The sequence below is a fragment of the Phaseolus vulgaris genome, chromosome 7 (assembly GCF_051622355.1).
Source record: "Phaseolus vulgaris cultivar YP4 chromosome 7, ASM5162235v1, whole genome shotgun sequence".
Classification (NCBI taxonomy): Eukaryota; Viridiplantae; Streptophyta; class Magnoliopsida; order Fabales; family Fabaceae; genus Phaseolus; species Phaseolus vulgaris.
In genome coordinates this window covers 8529142-8545855 of record NC_143504.1, presented here as the reverse complement: position 1 = coordinate 8545855, position 16714 = coordinate 8529142, and the positions used below count along the sequence as shown (strand labels likewise).

The following is a 16714-nucleotide window of genomic DNA, read 5'->3' as shown; positions in this document are numbered from 1 at the left end:
CTATATAAAAAAAGACCTTACGCACATATAAAAAAATAAAATAAATAATATTCTCAATAAAAAAAGTAAAAACAAATAAAAATAGGCCATATAATGGTTTAAATTAATCTTAAATGAAATAATAAATAAACGACTTAAATGTTTCCCATAATCCCCGTACAGATGTTGCCTGATTGCTGATGTGAAAAGCAACCAAACCAACCAAAGTAATGTGACAGCAACTATGAGGAATAAAAAAATTTGAAGGTTCACTTTAATCATGAATAGAGCACTTATCAATCTTACAATGTGAGTATTACGTGCAATCCAAACAGGACAGGACACGTACATAACGGACAAGAGACAGAGCATAAACAACATAAAATAAAATGGTTTGAGATAATACTACTTTGTCTTTGATAAAGACATCATGAGTTTATCAACATTCTCACAAGGGTCCTACTTTAAATAACATGAACTATTTATATCATACTTAAGTTTGAAGACTCTCTTACAAAATAAACCAGTTTTTTGGGTCAAACTTTTTTCTTATGTCTAACATCTAATGATTGATGTTTTCGTTAAGAATAAAATGATATAAAGAGTTAATATAGACTACATTAAGATGCAAATCAAACATTGATATATGAGTAAACTGGTCTCAGAGAAAAAAGACCATCACCAAAGTCTATATTGAGTAGATTTAGTCCTAACACGTTGTGACACATAAACAAGATCTGAATGATTATGTTCAAATATCACTAATATAGATATTAAAGAAGGTTGTGAAAGCAAGCATAACAAAAAGTAACCATGTTACAAGGATCACATATTGCACTGACCACAACATAGTTTGTCAATAATCTACTAACCCAATTAATTCTAAGGGAGATTTACGTTTCAGAATTATTCCCAGCTTTTATGATGATTTTTTATTTCATTAAAAGTAATGGATGTTAAGGAAGACAGATGAAAAATATAAACTAATTGGAATAGCTTAAAGACGAATCACAATTGAAGTAGCATTTGGTCTCTTGCCCTAAGATCAAGATCAGCAAGCATTTCCTTAATTTGTCCTTTTTTTTGTGTTCAATGTCATCAAAATAGAAAAAAAAATATACAGCAGTACTATCTTCTTTTATAGACACAAGGCAGTTGCAGAACTATGCCTAAGTATATGTTGTTATGCAATGGAGAAAAATCCAAACAGAAATTTTAAAAAATGCCACTGACATTGAAAATAAGAAATAGTACTGATGAACTCAAGCTGAAATATCAAATTGAAAGTTGACACCATAGTCACAACACCATCTTCAATTCTGGATAACAAAATACAAACTTCCCTATAGAGAATGTTTCTTCATATCATACTCAAATCTCCATCATAAATTACCTCACTGTAAAGGAATAAAGCGAAAAGAGAAATACACAAGGATGATATTACATCCTCCTTCAGTAACATTACAAACAAAGTAAAAGAAACAAAATTGAAGGTAGAAAAAAATTGAACAATGTAGAACAACTGACATAACAACCAATACTAAAGCTGCACGAAGCATTCTTCTTGTTTTGTTATGGGAGTTATTTGAGAGAAACATGTATGCTGGGATTTCAGCATAACTTGTTTCACAGTATCCTCAAAATAAAAATCGATGTTAAAATGATTAAGCAAACCAGTTGTATAATTTATTTCCTTAAACTCTGAGGTCCCTTTTGGAGCTTAAACTTGGCTAAGTCGACCTTTTGAGGATTTCTCTGAAATACTCCTGTCAAATTATATTTCTTCTCAAATAGCATTTCTATAGTTGGATAAGCACAGCTAAAATGAATGTGAATCAGCAATTGTACAATACTTTACTAATTAATATGCATTGCGTCATTGACAAAGTTGGTGTTTCAAGGACCTACAAAATTTAAACAGTTGTTGACACTAACCATTTTTTTTTTCCTTTTTCTTTCAATGAAATCTATTGTAACATGAACGGTTTTTTCCCTTTCTTTTTCCATTGCAGTGCTGGTACAACAACTAGTACCTTGATCTGGGTGTAGTTTTTCTAAAGTTGTACGATTGTGAGTTATTTCAATTCTACCAAAGAAATAACAATGAATAACCTGAGTTTCCGTGGCACGATTTAACTAGTTGAAACTTCACGCTGCGACTTGCCCCGTTCACCTGTTTTCCTGTGTTGCAAGCAAGAACTTCTAAGAGAAATGGCCAATGACATAAAGTTCCTCTTCTAAACCTTTAGGTTTCAATGTTTCATTATCACATTGAGGATTGAGTAGCTTCTGGTCATGGGAAGGAAAGGCGTTGAGAAAAAGGAGGAGGAGAAATACATATTCTCAATACATATGCAAAAGGAAGAATAAGAGATGAAGAGAGAAGCTACAGGAGGAGGGAAATATGCTGCAAACAGGAAGAGTAGACCAATGGATAGATACTTCAAAGCCAAACACAAAAAGTAATTTCTTGCTCAATAGGATTAGAAACTTTTGACATGGATTGAGAATACAACAAAAAAGCCTACTTACTAATTAGCCTGAATTACAAAACATATACAACAATGATTTATAAGGCAATAAGGTAGTGAATCCTCCTCTCCCTATTCCCCAAGAACCAATTCTCGATCACAAAAAATGTACACCTCCCCACTACATTATGTTAGCAACCTAAATAACTAGCAGATCAAAGGAGATGAGAAGATGAATGAATAAAGGTGAAAAATGGAAGAGTGGATAATAAGTAAATCAGTTAGAAAGCAAAGCGACCATTACAAGATAATGAAGATGACTATCATCTGCATAAAAAATATCCTTCCCAAATTCAGAATCCTTGTCCCTATTATGCTCAACAACCGTTGCTCCGGTTGTCCACAATTCCTTAACAAAGACTCATATATTCTGTAACTGCGAAAAGGAGATACGGATTACTGAGCCAGAAAGTGTGCTGGCATGCTTGCACACAAGGGCTTCAGTAGCCTGCTCCTCATTCTCAAACTGAACTAGAGCCTGTTTTTTCCCATTCATCTCAAAGACTTTGCTGTTGACAATGGTTCCATGCTCCTCTACAAGGCTCACAATCTCCTCCTCAGTGATGTCTTGCGGGAGTGTGGACAAATGGATAATCTTCGTTGGAGAGCAGCAATACCGGTAGTTTTTGGCTGCGTTACGGTTGAAACGGTTGAGATTTGAACTGATATATTCATGTGTCTCAGCACCTTGGGTTATGTTTGGATGCCTGGAGAAGTTGACCTCTAACTGTTTCTCAAACAACACGGCTCCCTACATCCCAAAGTTGAAAATGTTTGTGACCAGCTTACAATAAGAAAACAAGGAATAAATAATAATTTGCAGGATTATAGAGGATCTAAAAAGTATTCAGTCTAATCTTAATGTAAAATTGCTACCAGCTAAGTACAGAAAATGATAAATATAGTTTTACCATTCTTCTATTTTCTCACAGAAGCAACACAAACCAAGAATTAAAATTAAAGTTTTGGTGATTCAAATTTGATGACAACAAACAATGTTAACTCGTCAGAACATTCAACTACAGTTTTTCATTAACAGTATATTTAATACTGCCATCTCAAAAACATGGAACAATACCACTAATGTAACAAAATTAATGCATGTCAAAGGACACAAATAAAATTACAAATGAAATAGTACGGAGCGAAAACCAAAAAATTTTAATAGTGAAAATGAAAAGAAAAAAAAAACTCTACAATAAACAGATAAGTTTCCTCTCATAAAATAGATCCTTTAATTTCAGTCTTGTTCCATACAACATACAGCAGCATCAAGAAAATAAAACCACAAATAAACAGAAATAAATTTTAAAAGCTAACTAAAACAATTTCATGGACCGTTGTAGACAATGCCAACCAAATTATGATAAATTTTAAGGGGAAACTTAAATATTGATGGATTAGAAACTGACAACTACAATCGAACCTTGGAAAAAGAAATATGATTTTGCTCTTACGAAACATTCTTCATTTTCTTTAAAAACTCAACAAAATCTCTAAGCAAACTTGTAATGAGTTGTCCAATATAGGCATAGAAATTGTAGATAAAAAAAATATTCAAATAATATATCACCAAGAACAATAGTAACAACAACAATAACCCATACCTTGAGTAGAGGTATGACAAAAATCTAGTACCATGATATATGAACAGCAAGGTATATAAACTAAACACACCTTCAGAAAGTGTACAGCCAATTCAGCTTGAAAACCATCACCCATCTGGATAAGTGCATGATCTGGTTTATTTCTGAGAAGTTTAATTCTCACAATATTCCCATAAATAGAGAACAAGTTGAATAGTTTATCCTCATCAATTCTCTGAAATTAACAGATTTTAAAACAAATAAGCAAAGAAAGGGAGAGAACTTTCCAGAAGAAGCGAGACAAAGTTCTTACATCAGAATTAAGATTTGAGACAAGCACTGTACACCTTTCATTTGTCCCAGTTATTCCAGGAGGCAAACCTCCCCCGAAGGCAGCTGCAATGGCTGCAGCATTTGCCATCTATAATTGAAAAACAATAATGAATAAGTAGATTGTTTCCTTTTCAAAAAGAAAGAAATCATCTTAATTTCACAGATGTTTGTAGCCGTTTTACTAGAAATATCATCATGTCATTTATCTTAAAATCGAAAGAAATCTCAGAGTTCAAGCAGCAAAACCCCAACTCACCGACTTCTCCCTATCCCAATTAAAACCTAATTTGAAAAGTAAAATCAACTTAAAAACAAAGCGTTAACCAAGTTGTGAGCAAACAAAAGATCCTATAAACCGGTAGGCCATAATCATACAAACTTTGTATTTCGTACCTTTATATTTTACAAAGATTGGTAAGAGATGGGATTAAGTGTAACACGTTTCTAACATTACTTTCACAAGATACAAAATGAGTGATGATAACTTCATATAATCAACTGTGCAAGAATAGTATCTAATTGGAACTTCAAATTGATCTGAAAAATTCCCACCTGTGGAAATCCAACTGGAAAGAGGGAAAGAAAAGAACAAACATCAGTACATTAAAAAAATAACACATTATGACAAATAAACCAAACCAATAAAAGCAGCTTAAAATATTTAGCACCTGCCCTCCCTCCAGAACCTTGAGCAGCATACATATTTCCTGCATCACCATATCCAGGCTGCTTAACAGAAGATAAAGAAAAATAAATATATATTAGTGGACTTTAGAAAGATCAACAGACTTGATTCATAAACAGATAAATAAAGAACCAAACAGAAAATACTTGTGAAGGTCTTCCTTTCTGCTCTGTTGGTAGATTTGGGTTTGTGAAGTCTCTGCGAAAGATGAAATGAAGTCAGCAACAATGTCATAAATAAGATGTCAAAAAAGAGATTATCCAGTGAATAAAAACAGAAACACAAGAACTGATTGAATCACCTTGACCGGTCATTATTGTAGTTCACTTGTAATTCATCAAGGCTGCAATTAAAATGAATTAAAATCCATGTAAGAAAATAAAGTAAATAAAAAGCAGAGAGAAAGTAAAGTAAACAAAAAAACTCTATTAACACACAGGCAATACACAACAAAATTACATGAATAAATTTAACCTACTTTGAGAACTGAATGTCCAGTTGACAGCAACCATCATAAATATTGCGTCCCTAGAAATTTCAAAAGTTCAATAATCATTTAGAAACAATATTAGAAATAAATAACAAGTCAAGTACATCATGAAAGGAAATGTAAAACAACCTGAAGTGTACTTCTTGCATTAACAGCACTCTGACGTGATTGAAACTGGATGAGAGCTTGAAAGCCTACAAAGTTTGCAAATTCATGAAAACAAAATTAGTAGAACATACACCAACAATACGTGCATAAATGAAATGTGACATTTTTTTTCCACAGAAAATTTAATAGCAATCTTCATATATAATTAGAAGGCAAGGGCATGTTCATTATGTTACGTTTTCAATGATGATGATCAAGGAATGAAATGTCTTTTCGTAATGGGTAACAATATGATCAGATTGTTATATTTAACTAACTTTTTTTATACACAAGTTTGAATATATAAATCTTGATTGTCTATTTAAATAATTCATAAAGATGCTCAATAATATATATATATGTGTGTGTGTGTGTGTGTATGTATACACATGTCACCATGTCCCACATTTTGGAAATTATAAGTGTTGAAGTGTGAGTGTCCGTGCTTCATAGATATAAACACTCCTATATAGCAAACATCTAACTAACACTACTACTTCTCTCCACCTTTTCTTCCTACCACATTATATCACCTATCATACCTATATTTCTCTCTTTATATGTCCATGGATGATTTTTTCTTATTGTATTTTAGACAAACTAGAAAAATGAGAATAGAAGTGAAGGGCACAGTTCTTTGATCTCTTGGTTTCTCTCATCTCCCTATTTCTTTCCTGTGTTTTGCTCTTCTTCCTTCTTCCCCTCTTTCTTTTCTGTTTCTTTATCTTTCAAGCTGTCTCCTACATTAGTGATATCTAGAGCCTAGTTTTCCTGTCACTAGACCAAAACCCATGGGCATGGAAACGCAACTACATGAAATGAAGGAACACTTCGTTCAAATTTAACAGAGGCTTCAAAAGGTTGATACACTATTAGACATGGAGGAGGACATTTTAGATCAGCTTTGGTGGCTATTGCCTGAAAGATGGATAACACCTCCAACAAGAAAATCACATGTGTTTGCGAAAGCATCACACCTTGGCAGAATTTATTATGAATTTGATGCAATTCCCAGTAAACTTCCTTCATCTAAAGAATATCTTGATGCTTATATAGTTGGTCCAGTCTATAGGAAGAATACACTACACTATCTCAGTGTGTTTATCCAAGTCAAGAACCATGAGAGTAGCTCGTAGTGTGGCATATATGCAACAAATCTCACTCCAACTGTAGTCTAAGAGAAAAATGTTGACCAAAAACATGAATTACACGGTTCCAGGCAGTGCTAACAAAGTAGCAAGTACACGAGATAAGTGGAAGCCGAGTAAGAACTTTGTTAAGCGAAGTCAGCACTTGGGATAGCCAAGAATGAAATTTTTGCCCCTCAAGAATTCTTAAAAAATGTTGAAATTTTAACTGTCAAAAAGGAAGCTTAACAGCCCAGAATTTTTGTTTTTACCACCATACCAAGGATGCCATTTGGGACATCATTTATCACAAAAGCAAGCATACATATTTTTTGTCATTTAACATTCATATACAGCAGCAACACTTCCTCAACATTGCATTTATCAGATCTACAGGTTACATGGAGCACTACTCGAGATGATTAGTGATAGAGAACATGTTTTTGTGTGTAGGGAATGAACAGAAACTACCCTCCCCTTACCATTCTGTTTGCCTTTCAAGACCATTGAGCAATGGCTGAGCTTAAAAAGAGTTGGAGGGACCAAAATAATTAAGATTATAACGTATAAAAATGTAACAATACCATCTCTTATAGGTGATTTAAAAATTTAATGGTATTCAAATACTTATTTTTCAACTAATTATCGTATAAGATATTCAAATATTAAGTTAATGGTGTTTTTCATCCCTAATGGAATTGACAATTTTTCATTTTGCAACTTGCAAAACTCTCACTTTGGGCACCTGCATTTTACAAATACACAAAATTTCAACCTTACTATGCCAAAGTTCCATCCTCAAAAGTTGTATAAAAGAGATGGGGTATTTACATAATGCAGAGTAAAAGGTGGAAGTATCAAAAGTCAGATAAAAACCTCACCTGATATGAATAAAAAAACAGAAAAAATTATTTATAGCTTTGTGAAGATTTTTGCAAGAAACATCAATTTTTTATAGGGGTGGCAAAACGCCATTGGCCCGACCCGCCACTGGGCTAGCCCGTCAAGGTTGTGCGGACTGAAAATATTAACTCGTCCCGTCATAGGGTGCTACCCGTGTCACCTTAATATATTGTTTGGCTATCATCACTGATCATTTCCTCCTGTCGTACAGCAGTCTGCAAGTCAGACAATTGTTCCACACTTCTCGCGAAGGTGTCCTGCATGCTCATTAAGCCTTTCAAACCCCCTCTCCAATGCCTCCACCCTTGCTTCCATGCGCAAAGTCGTCACCATCAATGGTCCCTAGAGCTGGTTGCTCTAATACCAGTTGATAAGAAACCAACTGGTATAGAAATAGATATTGAATTTTATTATCTAGAACTGGCACCGAAATGCCTAAGTACAGAAGACACTAATAACAGTTAATACAGTAAACATCACTCTCTCCAAGATACAGAGAGCTTGGTCTCTCCCTTTCCCAATTTTCTCTAGTGTCCGCCCTCCTTTTCTCCTCCTACCCTCCCTATTTCTAACAAATGCCTCACAGCAGTTATGCTTGTCCCCTCCCCTAATAAACATTAGAACTGCAAATAACAACTAAAATGGCCAACGGCTAGAAACTGCTAACAGCAAACTGCTATAAAACCGTCTTTACTGCAGAAATTTATTTCTGGTTCTCCTCTTATAATGTTTACTTATATAAGAGGTCTACCACATTCCACACACATTAAAAAACCAAAGCCTTTACAAATTCACTAAACTTAAAGAACCTTGTTCTACTACTATCCCATTTACTTACACACAACAACAATAATGTTTTATCCTACAATGGGGGTTGGTTACATGGATCAATAGAATACAGGTATTGGGTACTTTACAAAAAATTCATAAAAATATTTTTCTATTTGTATTCAATATATTTGCACATTTCAAAACAAACTATTACTATAACCTCAATTTAGCTAGTTAATGTCCAGATATAAAAAAGTTAATAGGGAAGGAAAGGAAAGAAGAGAAGGGAGAAATCTGAAAATCTGACCAGCTGACTTCTGAAATGTTACAATCTTTTCCACAGTTCCATGGGGTGAAAATACTTGAAACAGCACATCCACTGTTATAGGATACAGCATGTGATGAACTGTGACTAAGAGAATTCGGTTTGGCTGTGCATCCAGAGAGTTCCCGACAGCATGACAGCATAGAGAAAGAGAAGAGATAGAGAAAGGAGAATAAATAGAGGAAGTACATATTAAAGAGAAAGAGGAAAATACAGACCATAGCAATTTAACACTGATCCCACTGATATGGGACAGTCTAACATGCAAAGACATTGAGCGGGGGGGCGGGGCGGTCGAGGTTATATCATACAAAAAATAAAAATTTCAGAAAAAAAGTGAATCATTCCAATCTGTTTTTTTTTTTAAGAAATAGACAAGACAGAGCATACAGTTTTTTAAGTAAAAAATATATATAAAAAACACACCAACCTCGTCTCCACGTCCTTGACTTTGATCCATTGTTGTCAGTTCTTGGTGTGAGGAAAACTGAACATAAACATTCCTCCCCCTAGAACAAAACAAAAGGATTATGGTAACCTTATTATCAAAGGTACAAAACCAAAAATCTAATTATCAAACTACAGTCAATGCAATCATGTAAAGACAGAAATAAACAAGCCATTTGTACCTTATACTTGGCTGGATATTTGCATAAAATTGTAAAGCATTAACTGCAGAAGGAACATCTTGCATTTGGAGAAGAGCCTACAAATATGGCACAGGTTGTACAAAAAATAATGAAATGAAACAATGTTAAGTTTATAAACTATCAGTCTCATTTAAAGGAATGAAAAAGAAAACCTGATTTTTTGCACGCAACATAACAAGTTTAGTTATGACTCCAAAAGGCTGAAACAGCTGGAGTAAATCGTTCTGTAATCAAAAGAGAAAAGGATTACTAATTTCAGAAAGTAAAAACTCTACTTTACTTGCAAAGGAAGCATAACCATTCTCTGCTAAGACAATAACTACTAAAGTTCTATAATATGAATGAAAAGTTCATTTCAAATCTGCTAAGCCAAGAAAAGATATGCCTTGCAGCTTCTATGATATATCATGTGCACGTGATGTGTTTATTAGAGCTTAGAAAAAGGGTTGCAATCAATAACTAAACATCTAAAATAAAAAATGTACAAACATTTTATAAGAAGTTTCAAAAATTAGATATTCCTAAGTGAGCCGATTTGATTTCCTTTTCACTATTATTATTGTTTTTTAAACAATTCTCACTACTTACCAACCAATTTCTCATACAAATCCAATTAAATTTTGAAAACTAAAGAATGAAACAGTTAGGAGATTTGTCTAAGCAACCTTGTTTAGTTGCATTTTGAAAATTAAAAAATAACTTTTGAACATAGGAATCAAACACCCTTGGTTACCTCACCAGTCTCATTTCAATCACCTTTTTGGTAATTTTATTGTTCTCATCACATCAAAGTAAAGCTAAAGATATGTTTTCTAGGTGAGGAAAATAATAAGGTGAATGGAAATGTGACAAATAAAATGGATTTTAGGAGTTATGTTTGACAGAATAGAAAATAAATAGCGAAGAGAAAAATAGGAAAAAACCAAAAATCTATAGATAATCAGTTTTCATTTTAAATCAATTATTTTTTTACTGATATACTTTTTAAATCAGATTGTGAAGACCTAAAATTTGAGGTATCCATGCCTCTTTATTTTTCTTCTACCCTATTTCACTCTACCAAACACAACCCAGAACTTATTACATCTCCAGTGTTTCCTCTCCCTCCACCCTATTTCCCCTCTATTTCATTGCTACCAAATACGCTGTAAAGCAATTGACATAACTTACTTTAGCCTTGACATGATCATAATACTAAAACAAATAAGTGCAAACCAACCATGAAAAATCCAACAAGAGTGAGAAAGAAAAAGTACTTCGGATATTTCGTGTCCCACGTTTCGAACGTGAACGACCTTGGAAGGTTCAGTCATTGTAAACTAACCTGCAAAAAACAGAAATACATAAAATGATGACGATGTTGATGAATCACTTCAACTGTTTCTTGTCACTTGTTCAGTTTATGAATAGCATAAAAAAAACAGTTTTCTAGATTCAATCAAGCTAAAAACAACAGGCAAGGAACTTGAGTAAAAGGTCGCACTTGGTATGCTCCAAAATCCTCACTCTAAAACTGAAGAATAAGTACAATAACCCCTCAAAAAAACTTAAAGGCTTCCACCATTCCGATTTTCCGCAAAACCCAATATGACTAAAGCACGATCGATGCCAATAAATCATAATGCAAGAATGGTGGGGCTTCACGGACGAAGCACCAACCACGAAAGGAGAAACATAAAATACGAAATTTTAATCTCGCAAATGAAAGTCGCATATCCAAGTGGAGAGACCTAATACTACGAACAGTGCAGAAAATCTCAAAGAAGAAAAAGGGTATGTCCAAATTGGAGCCCAGGACCCTAAAGTTGCAGCAAATTATGAGATATCGGCAAAGCAAACACAGCGCACGTTTCTTCGTTCCAAACGGAGAAGCAGAGAGAGGTAGGGAGAGAACTTGCCTGAAAGAGGTGACTGACAGATAGAGAAAGAGGATGAGAGAGAGAAAGAGAGAGAGAGTTAAAGAGGAGTGGCACGCATGAAATCGTGAATCTTTTACTGTTACCCTATGTTATGCTGTCTAATGTAACTCAGTTGCGGCTTTATACGATAGAGAACCTTAGATTGAATTTAAGGTCGCATTGTAAGCGTCAAGATTTGCATTTGCTCACAACTGCTTTTTGGTCTCATCACTTACACTCAATCAATCACTACTTATCTCTCTGTTTTTCAGTTCCAATTTCCTACTTATCTGCCCTAACCAACATAAATACTATTATTAATTTCTTTTTCATTTCATATAATTCGCGAGTAATTCGTGTGTACAATAAAATCTAGCACACTTGTTTTCTTCCCAGTTAAAAAATTCCCCTTAAATATGTTGTTAAAAAAGAAAAAATCATAACGCAATATTACAATACTGCTTTAATATTATACTTAAATGTATTGTCAAAAAAGAAAATATCATAACGCAATATTATAGTGCTGCTTTAATACTATTTTGCATATCATCATTGACAACCAGACATCAAAATGTCGTTTTTGTTAACATAAACCAAAACTACTTTACTTTGGACGCGTTTATGATAAAAAAAATAATAATAATAATTCTATAAAATGAAGATTATTTGAAACCAAGTTTTAAAACATCAATCTATGCAAATTACAAAGAGAAAAGCTATCTTAAAGAAAATATCAGTATAATGGTAAAACCACAATCAGAGTGTTGAACTATGTGATTTATAGGGTAATGGGACAATGCCCTTTAAAATGCCATAGCTAGTTTAAAAGACAACAAACATTAGATTTATGTGCTCGTCGTGGCAATTAACTAAGTTTATTTACTGCAAAGTTATTCGGAGCGTGAGCCATAAGAATAAGGCCAACCCAATAATCAAATTAAACTAGGTACATTAAAAAATTCTATCCAACGATTCACAAATTTTATAAAATTAGTAACCATAATTTCTTCCAATTCAAATAATCAGTATTTTTAATATTAATAATAATACTTCTACATTCTAAATTCCACTAATCATTCCAAATAGAAACGAATTTCAAACTTCATAAATTTCATCTATATGAATGATTCAACTATAATTGGTGCTATTTTCAAAAAAAGAAAAAGTTCAGGACGAAATTATCAATTAAAGAATCGTTCAACGTCAATCAAAATGTGAAATGCCAAAACAATCAGAAACCCCTCCACGGTATAAAATCCAAAACGGCTAGGCCTAATGAATTAAATTTCACCAAAAATTACAAAAATATTTGCAGATCACTTAAACTGGGACATTATATAATTAAAATCATAAACAAAACTTAGATGTTTTCAATTGATAATTCTCCCATGAAACAAAAGTTTAGCGAAAATATAAAGGGAAAAAACTCATTACTACCAAAGTATCCAAATGCCAAAAAAGGAAACACTACAAAGATTAAACGGGTCGATGGAAACCAAATAGAATTCTAAAGATACGTTCCGGCAATTCCACCCAACTATCATAATTATGCTTTGAGGCGTCCAAAGAACTTCTGCTTCTCCTGTGTGGTCTGGAAGCGACCGTGTCCAAACTTCGAGGAGGTATCGATAAACTTGAGTTTGATCTCCTCAAGGGCAACACGAGAAGTTTGCTTAAGCAGGGATTGGCGCAATGTAAGAACCCTTTTCTTGGGTCCAACACAGCAACCTTTCACCATGATAAAATCATCCTTCACAATACCGTAGTGAGGGAAACCACCCATTGGGGTAATGTCTTTCTCGGTCCTGAATCCCAAAAGATGCAGGGTTAGAGTTGCAACAACAATACAATATAATATAGTGGACATAACCAGAAACAAAGACACTACACTCACCTATCAAACTCAGTAAGAGCAGAGTGAGACTCATCCCCAGCTTTGCCGAGCTTGTAAACCTTTTTGTTCAACTCAGTTCTGTGATGGTATCCATTCTGACCAGCCCTGGCAACAGTGAATGAAACTCTGGCAGGGTGCCAAGCACCAATACAAGCCACCTTCCTCAAACCCCTGTGAGTCTTACGAGGAAGACGTGTAACACCCCAACGAGTTACAACACCCTCATAACCCTTACCCTTTGTCACTCCGATGACGTCAATCATCTCATCTTTCTGGAACACAGCATCAATAGGGACCTGTTTCTCAAAGAAACTGTACGCAAAGTCCACCTTCTGTGCAATAGAACCACCATTGACCTGAATTTCCATGACGTGGGCTTTCTTCTGCTTCAACCCTTTCATTTTCCTAATCTGTATGATTAAAGGGAGCAAACTAAATTAGAAATATATCACAATAATAAAAAACAGTTAAAAAAGTAAGAGACTCTGAAATTGGAATTTCACAACACAACATTAGAAAGAAACCAACATTAAAATTCTACAGCATTACAAAACAGTGGCAAAAAACAGACAATAAAAATTAGAATAGCTAGGCACAAGTCTTAACAGTCAAAAGGACCAAAAGAAGTTAATGAAACAGTAGAGTCAGAAATCTCGTGTGGAAAGTGCCGCTCATAGCACCAAATTCTGTGGTACTGCGTTTGCACATGAATCTCATCATTCTCATTAGTCAAGAAAAAATGTAAACATGATAATGGGGTAAATGGTCAAAATGATGATAATTCCAAACTTTCATATATACAACCACAAATACATAAAATAAAATAAAGATAAAAAAGAAAAGTATGTGATCCCATTAATATGTGAGTACCTGGGTGTGAGCCAAAACACGAATCACGGTAGAATACTTCTTCAGTTTCTCCAGCTGAGTCTCAATGTTTTTCTTTCCCTCCTCAGTTTCATACTGCTTTGAGTACTTGGTGAAAGCCTTCTTCTTTGACTTGCACCAGTTCTTATAGAACCTACGTTTCAGTTCCTCGCTCAAGTGCTGAGCCCACACAGTATTCAAAGTACGAAGACCACGGGGAGTTTTCACATAACCCACAACACCAACAACAACCATTGGAGGGGTCTCAATAATTGTAACAGGCTCACAAGTTTCCTTCTTGTGAAGCTCTGATATAAAAGCATATATACAGTTAGATGAATACAGGTTCCATAACAAATATCTAACAGAAAGTTAAATAAGAGAATCCCATTGAACAATAAACACGTACTAGTACATAAATGAAATAATATCGCCATTAAAAACTTCAAAACTCAAAAATAACTAAAACAACCAGTTTAGTATCTTCTAAACCACTGAAAACTCAAATTTAAATGCATTTATAATACAAAAACGCAAAATTAAACTGTTAATTTTACATAACTAATAATCTCATTCGCAATATCATTAATCTATTTTGATCATTTACATGATATCTTTCTCCAAAAGCAGCATATATAGATTAAATAATTTATTTTCATAATTTAAACATGTAAACATCTGTCAACAAATCACAACAAATGACAGACCAAGTATCAGAGTAAAAACATGATTAACAACATCATTATATTTATTGACCTAAATTAGAAAAAAATAAAAAATATGTAGAGAATGGAACTCACTTGATCCTGGCTTCTCGACCTCTCTAACAATGTGAGTCATGCCAGCCTTGTAACCCAAGAATGCAGTAAACTTGGGTGACTTGGTCTGATCATCCTTGGGGAATGACTTCACTGCAAAGGCAACGATAATTACAGGACATCAAGATTATGGTTAACATAACCTATAAAAACAGGCACCTTTAACTAAAAAAATATAAAAATGATTTACAATCCAGAACCTCAAAAACTCTGATTGAGTAAAACAAAACAACATTATGAGTTTACGGCAATATTAACAAGTAATGTAACAGGTAAAACATCATTAGATCTCATATGCAAAACAATATTCAGCATACAAGTCTCCATGAAAAACTACGGAAATTCACAAGTGCAATCGATTATTAAAACAAAAGAAAAATAAACCTTTGCCCCTGTGACGGGCAGCACGCTTCCTGGGGAGAAATCCCAGAGACCCGTGCCTTGGGTGTTCGAACTTCCTGTGAGACATCCTACATTAAGAAGACGCAAACAAAAACAGTGAGTCATTTATTCAAAGAAAATGAGAGCATAAAATAGGAGATAACTTGAACACAAAATCTAAGGAAACAAATGGTCCTTGCAACTGCGTTCGGATTCGAAAATTTACAGAGACCACAGTGGATTGAAGAGCACAATTTTTTGCTACGAACTAACAGGAAGGAAATCAAAGAAGAATGCAAATAATTGATTAGGAAAACGAGAAACGCAAACGATAGAGAGATCGGAGAGCGGAGAACCTTGGTCTGCTCCTGCTGCTACGGCGAACAAGTCCCGAGTGGAGAGGCACTGAACTAAAACCCTACTTCCTTTGTGCCTTTTATAGGACTAGGCCTTGTACATTTATATTTATGGGTTAGGGTTTGGGCCAATTGAATGGGCTTCAATTTTAAATTCGACAGATTCTTCCTACACCATATCATTTATTTAAGTTTGATACCCAACATGTCCATAAATTACTATTGTACCCTTATTGAAGTAGAATCTATTTAAATTTAAGTACACTCAACAGCCTCGTTAAAACCTCACATGTATCAATTTGAAAGTCAAAAACCATTCTAGATATTCATATCCATAACTCATAAACAAATTCTAGATATGGTATTTAAAACTTAGATTTCATTTTTGGACATGTGAATTCAGAACCTTAAATTGGAAATCAAATTACCTTCCAAATTTTTATATTTGTAGATACTAACATTATCTTCCAGATTCATACATCCATAAGCCTATATCTAGATTTTTTGATATCGTCATTTGGGAACATCTCAGCTTAAAAATGACGAAAATAAGATGCAATGTGGTTTTTTACCTCAGAACAATATGCACTACAACTAAAATTGAAATCTTCCCTCCACAACACCAACAATGCACCAACTCCTTTAGGCTTTGTTTGGATTAGAGGTTGTGAGGGAGTGGAAAGTTTAGGGTGTGAGGGAGTGAAAGTGTGAAGAAAGTGTGGAGAAAGTTGAGAGTGTTTGGATTGGGGGATGTTAGAGTGGATATGTGAAAAAAGTTTATTGGAAAGCGTGAATGATGTGATAGTTGTGAAACAGCAACCATGGTTAGTTTTATATAGTGAAACACCAACTTATTGCACACACCTACTCTCATCCGTCTCACCCACTGCATTCACAACCTTCAATGGTCAAAGGATTTCTGAGCCAAAGTTAGGAATCTCACGCTCAGGAATCTCATGTGCCATGCACAATG

The 16714-nt window shown here is 34.2% G+C and overlaps 2 protein-coding genes across 3 annotated transcripts; both read right to left on the bottom strand.

Moving 5' to 3' along the window:
* Positions 1–2691: 2691 nt before the first annotated feature.
* LOC137830018 (polypyrimidine tract-binding protein homolog 3) lies at positions 2692–11685 on the bottom strand. Of its 2 annotated transcripts, XM_068637093.2 has the most exons (15): positions 11426–11685; positions 10784–10851; positions 9680–9751; positions 9507–9583; positions 9308–9386; positions 8860–8983; positions 5734–5798; positions 5593–5642; positions 5416–5457; positions 5261–5312; positions 5098–5155; positions 4982–4995; positions 4410–4517; positions 4188–4331; positions 2692–3261 (listed from the first exon to the last, which is right to left on the bottom strand). In XM_068637093.2, the coding sequence occupies exons 2-15, from the start codon at positions 10838–10840 to the stop codon at positions 2872–2874; spliced, it is 1332 nt and encodes a 443-aa protein (XP_068493194.1). In that variant the 5' UTR covers positions 10841–10851; positions 11426–11685; the 3' UTR covers positions 2692–2871. The 2 variants fall into 2 exon arrangements, with proteins under 2 accessions (XP_068493194.1, XP_090161433.1); XM_090305307.1 differs by lacking the exon at positions 8860–8983 and having other exon boundaries at positions 11426–11539.
* A 1081-nt stretch (positions 11686–12766) lies between these two features.
* LOC137830017 (large ribosomal subunit protein uL3z) lies at positions 12767–15878 on the bottom strand. The gene is made up of 6 exons (XM_068637092.2): positions 15742–15878; positions 15389–15474; positions 14987–15097; positions 14190–14494; positions 13320–13729; positions 12767–13230 (listed from the first exon to the last, which is right to left on the bottom strand). Exons 2-6 carry the CDS (start codon positions 15471–15473, stop codon positions 12972–12974), a joined length of 1170 nt encoding a protein of 389 aa, XP_068493193.1. The 5' UTR covers position 15474; positions 15742–15878; the 3' UTR covers positions 12767–12971.
* Positions 15879–16714: the final 836 nt, after the last annotated feature.